The following is a 7,494-nucleotide window of genomic DNA, read 5'->3' as shown; positions in this document are numbered from 1 at the left end:
ATTACTTTTCTGCTGGTGCTACTATATATTAAACTTTTCTGTGGTAAGTTAAACAATACTTCTGATTTATTTAATTTCAAACAATTAATATTCAACGTAACGTTAATTTTTTATTTTAATGCAATTGATTTGAAGTTACATTGCGTCTTCAGCAAAGAACAACTATTTTAATCGATACATTAAACCCATTTTTATGTATATTAATTGTTTTATTTTAAGTTAATAGGCTATTTGTTCCTTTTACCCCCCATACGCACGTGCGAACAAAATGCATCTGAATATCCTCTTTACATTCGTTTTATTTTTTTAAGCGATACTTCCAAACGCAGCACAGCAAATTAATTTTTAATATCTAATCAGTCTATAGTATTTTCTGACAGTATGTACCAGGTACAGGTGGAGATTCTAGACCATTTCAACTCGGGGGGGGGGGGAGAGACTGACTGGGGGGGGGGGCAGATGCATTTGACCTTAATATCCTCCAAGTATTGCTAACACTAGATTGCCAGCTTTAAGAAGCAAAAGACAATTTTGGAAATCGATAACATTTTATGCTTTGCAGCTACATTTTAGAGTTTTCACAAATACGTAACTCACTCTGACTTCTCGTTTAGACTGTCTTGCTTCCACAAGCATAACTATTTTTTTTTCTGTCGTTAATTTCGCTTTACACTGACATAAGCGTCAAGAAAATGTGCTTACGTTTTTGTTTCGCCTGCTTCCAGCGCACAACATTTTAGCCCACATATATAAATGTGGATAAAAACAATTATTATAACAATAAATTATAACAACAATAAATAAATAATACGTTAATTTCAGACCAAAGTAGCATACGTATTTAGGATTTAGTGGGGCACGGGGGCATGCGTGCTGCTTGTGTTATTTAGGTTTGTAAATGGCCGTCTGCAAGCTGCTTCAGAGCGATCATTGTCGGGGTCTGTAGCGTCCGACCCCTCCCCTCTGTGACCCTTCCCCATTTCGAATTTCTCTGTTCCCCAGACCACTGCACAGCGAACAGTGGGCTGAGCGCGTGGCTCAGTTTGCAAACATATGGGTTGTGGGTTTGACGCTGACGCAGTCTTGCGTGTTCTGGATTTCATTTGACTTTTGTTCCCCAGTGTTTGTAGCTATGGGATTTGGTTTTCCTAGTGTTTCCTGTCAATTCTCCCATCCGTGGTCCACCCTCCCTGTGTTTTCCTCTTGTTGTATCAGTCTTGTATTTCCGGTGTTTGATTAGTGTTGTCTAATTTTACTTTCCTAATTCTGTGATCGCTCGATCCTGCTCATTAGTTTCACATGTTGCTTGTATTGTGTTCTGTTTTGATTGGTTAAGTTAATACGCCTCTCCTGTGTCCTTGTTAGCTCAGTTTGGTTTGTGTATTTAAGTTCTTGACTTAGTTTTTTTTAGCTGGTCAATGCTTTTGTGTCAGAATGTGTATGTTGATCTATTTAGTTCCCTAGTTGTGTTGAGTTATGGTTTTTTGGAAGTTTGTTAATCTGTGATTTTTTTTCTCTCTCTCCAGTTTTTATTTTGATCCCTTGCGGTCTGTTTGTTTTGATAGATTTTCCCCGGTGTGTTTTTAGTTGTATTCGAATAAATCCCTGGATTGTCTCTTGGAGGTGCAATTGGATTGTCACCTTCCTTTCCTTGGCTGCACCATACGCCATGTCTGTGACGTGCGTTGTTTTGTGTCTCAAAGGATATTAAATGATATGCACTGTTTTAGTTCTTAGTGACATTAACTTTATTTTATTTTTATTTTCGCAAAATCACAAGAGATCTGTTTCTGGTAGTTCATAAATCACGTTATCCCCCCCCCAAAAAAAATTAAAAATAAAAAAATAACAGTGAACTAAAAAAAATCATAAATAATTTAGGGAAATTGTAATAAATATATTGTAAAGGGCGATACTTGTAATTGCATAGCTTAAGTTCAAATATTTAAAAATCATTGCAATAAATAATGCTGATAGATAAACAGGAAGGCTGCTTCGAGACGTGGTGTCTCAACAGTTAAAGAAGTGTGTTCCGGGAAGCTCGCGGCGCAGTTCCTCGCGCTGGTGGCTGTATTCGTATAGGCGCCGACCACTGAACAGGTACGTGAACCCTGTGAAACAGTATATGATTAGAGAGCGATCTGACGTTCTGAAAGAGCGTTAAACAGTGCCTTTATATAACTGCTTAAGGAGTCCAGAAATGGCACCCACCTTGGAGTTGTAATGCCGCCGTAACTCTCTCGGTCATGCCTGGGAAAGTATTCCTCACCAGTTTGGGGTAGCCTTTATCCATCTTGCCGTTGCTCTCGTCGTAGCTGCAGAGCAGGATATAGTTGCACAGTCAGCATGTTTATCCGGGAAACAAATACAGCTGCAAATACTCAAAAATCAACCTGGATTTCATTACTGCGTATTGTTCCGAACAGCGATAAAAATGTTGCCAAAATCTGATTCGGCGCAGTGCGTCTACGGCAGTATCACTGTCTGCTGCACGAACCTGAAGTAGTGCTTGTTCATGAAAAACAGCGTCTTTCTGCTGTCTTTGTCATACAAGGCGGCAGTTATCTTCTGAAGCCTGGCTGGCAGACCCATACTGGTGAGTTTTTTCGGGTAGCCAGGCACAATATCATAGCCTGACAGAGCCCAGACTTGATTACCTGTGAATCGGGAGAGGGACAGGCTGTAAGGTTTTCTTAACAGTATAAGTAGACGGTGCACTTCACATCAGCACGGGCTGCCATCACCAAAGCTTTTTTTCCTATCTTGCTGTTTACCTTTGAAGAGGAACACCCTGTCCAGGCTGGGATTCTCATAGGCGGCATCGATGTTGTTGGGAACTTCTGGCCAGAAGCTTTTGATGAGGTGCAATTCTCTCTGGCTGACGTCGGGCAAACTACGCCAGAAGAACCTGAGGAGGAGGAGAAGGAGGAAGATAGTTTCCTCTACTGCACTACACCCCGGAGATGAAGCTTCATGCACAATATAATATTTAATCGGATAAAAGCGTAGCTTCATACATTTATTAGTACTTGACCTTAAATGGCTCATGTTCTAGGAGATGTTTAGCAGGTACTTGGTCTCAGAATTGAATCGTACATACGTGTCTTTGAAGAACATCATCTCTCCACGCAGAGATGTGACAGCGTCCAGGACCAGGTTGGGGTCGCAAGCGTCAGGTGTTTTAGGGGGTGGTACTGGACCTTTTCCTCCCACACCTGGTGACCAGAAACAATCAGTGAGCCTGTAGCACTTTACATCGAGGACAATTCAGCACAACTGACGCATTGTGGTTTCATGTTACATGGCTCACCGTAAAGTGACTGTATTCCCTTCACGTCATCCAAGGGAAGAATGAAGGTGCTTGGATCTCTGTAGCTGTATATTGGGTACATAAGAGCCCCAGGGTCCGTGGAGTGAGACAGGCCAAGGGCGTGGCCAAATTCATGGGCTGCCACCATGAACAGATTGTACCCTGAAAGAAAATGAGACTCGGTGAAGAAACTTATCCCTCCCGAGACCTCATCGGAATTTCCCGTGTTCCTGGTCCTCAAAGGGGGTTCCTGACCGGAAATGCTCACCTGCTGTAGTGCGAGAGGTAAAAGTCTCATCCTCGTCGAAATGAGTGTCGCCCCCAAGGCCCGCGGAAGGTGCAAAAGCGTGAGCCAGGGTGCCCTCGGGTCCGTCAAATGGGTAAGGGTCTCCGTGGTCTGATGGCAGAAATGCAAATTATCTCAATGCCTTTTCATTGGGAAGTTAATGCACAGGGGCAGCCGGCAGCTGTTGACATTCATACCTCTGCGGCCGAAGGAGATCATGATGTCGGCCACACCGGAGTTGATGCGTGTGAATTGCAAAGGAGTGACCTTGGCCCAGACTTCAAGGGCGTCCTTTAGGACCCGGTCCACTTCGGACGGAGACAAGTCAGGTGTGTAGTTCTCGATTCTGGAAGATGGGAAGCAGTGACAGGCATGAGCAACTTAAATAACGCCTGGGCTGCCTCAAAGCCCCTGCGTGTCACTTGTGGCACTTTAACTTCCGAAAAAATGTTCTGAGGGCAGAATGAAAAATGATTGATTCAGAGAGATAACCAATCAGATTGTAGAAGAGGTGGGTCCAACCAACTAGGAGGTGGGGCCAAGACATCTGATTGGTTATTCCTGCCTCATCCAGTTGCTCAGACATAGCTCCTCTACAATCTGATTGGTTATCTCTCTGAACCAATCATTTTTCATTCTGCCGTCAGAACATTTTTGTTTAAGTGAATCTCCCGTGAGCCTCTTCCCTGCACACTGACCCTGGGGTCTCACTCACCTGTAAGTCACCTGGTTGTTGGGCCACTTTGGATTCCCTGGAAAGTTGGAATACTCGGCCATATCTGGGACCCCGCAGCGCGGTTTCTTCATCACCTCCAGCGTTTTGTCATCCACCACTCCTGTCACCTCGAGCCTGTAGAACTGCTGCATCTCCTTCAGCTTCAGGGTGAATGGATTGAAGCGCCAAACTCTATCATCTGGATTGTCCTTTAGCTCGTAGAACTTCTTCAAGTAGGTCTGTAAAAGAGCATTAACAAATGCAGGATAATGAGACCATGCGAGTTAAGCAGGACTGTAGTTGGCATCCTAGGACTCCGCAGGTAATAGCTGGATATTGGAATTATGGTCGCATTTGTGGGAGGGGTTAATTAAGGACGTCTCAAATCTATGCCGTTGAGTGCATTACCAGTCAAACGTTTTTGCACACACTGAGATTTTCTACACGTGCATGTTACTCACTTAACATTTACTAAAAATACACTCAATATTATTTGCTAACAAATTAATTGACAGTATATTCACTATTTGAGTACCTTTATTACCAAAAAAAGTAATATCTTTGATTCATCAAAGTATCTTCCTCTATAAGTTGTAACAGCAGAGAAAATTTGAAGGATTCTTTCTACTAGGGACATTAAATACTGCTCCATTTCATGGGATGAAACGGTTAACTAACGCATTTATAGTCAAAGAACAGCCTAGAATTTGACTCTGCCATCACCAGAGAACCAGTTAATAGGATGTCAGACATGCACTGTTACACACTCTTTCCATGTTACAATGGAAGTACGTTTTATTTGACATATCGTTCCATTTATAGTTGCCCGCTCAACTTTCCAGTGTTTAACAAAAGTAAAAAAATCTGCAGTTTATGAAATAAATGGAAAAGTGGTCCCTGTGGTGTGTAAAACATTTGCCTGGTAGTGTAACTAGGGAGTCTCACCTTGGCTGCGTCCTCATCCGGGTCCCCTGCGTCATTTCGTGATAGGGGGATGCAGTGAACCGCCATCGCAAGGCAGAAGAAGATGGTCGCTCCGTAAAGCATCATGTTAAGCTGGAAGCTGCTGCTGCTTGGTGTCGTGGCTGTGAGACCCTCCGCTCTTATACTCTATGACCCTCAAGTGTTGAGCAACCTTTGCCTGAGTCACTGGGATTCTACGCATCCATGATTAAGTGAGAGGCGGGCACTTCTCTATAATGATGCATTACATAAATAACCTGGCCTTTTCAAGTGTGAATCATACTATTAGATTGATGTGCTTCCGTTTTCATTAGTGCACATCACTGGCCAGTTACTTCTTGCCTAGTTATTCATGTGTTTTAATATTCACATTATCTTTACATTGTGGTAGCTACTTACATTATGCTGTGTTTATTTGTTCATTGTTATTATTGTTTATTGCCGTGTTTAAACAGCTTAATCCGTGTTTTGTGTTTAAATCGTGTTCATCGGTGGCCAGAAGGATGTGCAGATGTAATATTTTCATCGTATATTGTGACTGTTTATTGTGTATGTCGCAATAAACTCTGGAATCTTGAAGTGGGTATTGCTTACAGGAAATTCAGAAATGTGGAAGTAGGACTTCAAGAAGAATTTATGAAGGTTTTTATTATTGATATAAATGTGAATCTCAATACACATTTTTGTAAAATTAGTCAATGAAATAAAGAAAAGCTAAGTTTAAATGTTTAAACGTGGTATGGAAGATGTCCCCTCACTGGCCACTGTCATAGATACACCTCCTTTATGCTACAGCAAAATGTGTGGCTGCAACTGAACATAGACAGGGTCAAAAGGCTCTGTAACTGTGCAGATCACCATAAGAGTGTGTGGTCTAAGATGCGGTGTACAGAACTGGGTAGTTCAGGTCCAGAATATGAAAGTCTAGACCAAGCTTTTGTTTCAACCAACCAGTTGCGTGTCACAGTCACTCAACTGGATGGTTGAAACACAATCCTGGTCTGGACTTTTACTCTCTGGACCTGAATCGCCCTAAATGAGAGTATAGCTTAATTTTCCAGTTTGTCATTTATTTTTCTCTAGCAAAAAGACACACAGAATCTTATACCAGCCTCCCTATCAGTTTCAAAAGAGGTCCCTTCTAGCTCCAAAATAGTACTCAGATTGTCTCTACAACCCAATAATCTCAATTTGATTCTGAACTCAAACTATTCTCATCTCAGCCAAGTTCCTGTATGAAGCTGCAGCCCACAATGCATTGTCTTCTGCATGTGTAATTGCGAGTCTGTGCTGTCTTGTGCAGCAAAAATAAACATCTGTACTTTACTGCTTTAAAAATATCAATTACTGATTCAAGGACCGGCATGGTGGTGCAGTGGTTAGCACTGTTGCCGGGTTCGAGTCTCGCCTGGGTCACATGTGTGTGGAGTTTGCATGTTCTCCCCATGTCGTCGTGGGGTTTCCGCCGGGTACTCCAATTCCCCCCCCCCCCCAGTCCAAAAACATGCTGAGGCTGATTGGAGTTGCTAAATTGCCCGTAGGTGTGCATGCGTGAGTGAATGGTGTGTGAGTGTGTCCTGCGATGGGCTGGCCCCCCCCATCCTGGGTTGTTCCCTGCCTCATGCCCATTGCTTCCGGGATAGGCTCCGGACCCCCCCACAACCCAGTAGGATAAGCGGTTTGGACAATGGATGGATGGAATTACTGATTCAGTTCCTTCAGGTACCATATTTACTGCTGCAATCGCATTCAGTAGTAAAGTTTATCCTTTTCTAGTTTGTCTATTTTCGCTTCGTCCTCATATTTGAGGCCATGTTTGCTCATAGTTGCTGAAGGGCCTGGATCACATGTTTCATTTTTTATCATGAACAAGGATGCAATTCTTGCAAGGTGGCACCCGGGTCAGCTGCCTCTCATCTCCAGACACCCGGGTTTGAGTCTCTGCTCTGGTTCTAAGTGTATGAATCTTGTGGCTCCCGTATTGCTCATTAATGACACCAACTCAAGTTTGGTAGGATTTCTTTGTTCGTCGCAAATATTGTTCCCTAGGTGACCTATGTCTCCTTTACTTCTCCTAGAGAATTTTAGGAGAATCACATCAGACAAAACAAAAACTAAAATGAGAATCTCAATTTTGTCTCTCCATGCAAGATAAGAACACGCTTTAACTACAATTTTCCTCTGGGCAAGTTGATTCTCAGAAAAGTATCCCCTCTTAGG

General features: G+C 42.8%; 1 protein-coding gene and 1 long non-coding RNA gene across 2 annotated transcripts; one reads left to right on the top strand and one right to left on the bottom strand.

Annotated features, from left to right (window-relative positions):
• Nucleotides 1–1,870: 1,870 nt before the first annotated feature.
• LOC125721716 (collagenase 3-like) lies at nt 1,871–5,383 on the bottom strand. Its single transcript, XM_048997713.1, has 10 exons — nt 5,257–5,383; nt 4,312–4,550; nt 3,794–3,942; nt 3,579–3,707; nt 3,311–3,472; nt 3,101–3,215; nt 2,775–2,908; nt 2,498–2,657; nt 2,212–2,315; nt 1,871–2,111 (listed from the first exon to the last, which is right to left on the bottom strand). Exons 1-10 carry the CDS (start codon nt 5,359–5,361, stop codon nt 2,011–2,013), a joined length of 1,398 nt encoding a protein of 465 aa, XP_048853670.1. The 5' UTR covers nt 5,362–5,383; the 3' UTR covers nt 1,871–2,010.
• On the top strand, nt 3,557–6,007 carry LOC125721738 (uncharacterized). Its single transcript, XR_007385954.1, has 3 exons — nt 3,557–3,690; nt 3,808–3,925; nt 5,302–6,007. It is a non-coding gene; the product is annotated as an uncharacterized LOC125721738 (long non-coding RNA).
• The last annotated feature ends 1,487 nt before the right edge of the window (nt 6,008–7,494 follow it).

The sequence above is a fragment of the Brienomyrus brachyistius genome, unplaced genomic scaffold, assembly GCF_023856365.1.
Source record: "Brienomyrus brachyistius isolate T26 unplaced genomic scaffold, BBRACH_0.4 scaffold35, whole genome shotgun sequence".
Lineage (NCBI taxonomy): Eukaryota > Metazoa > Chordata > Actinopteri > Osteoglossiformes > Mormyridae > Brienomyrus > Brienomyrus brachyistius.
This window is presented reverse-complemented; position numbering and strand designations above follow the sequence as displayed.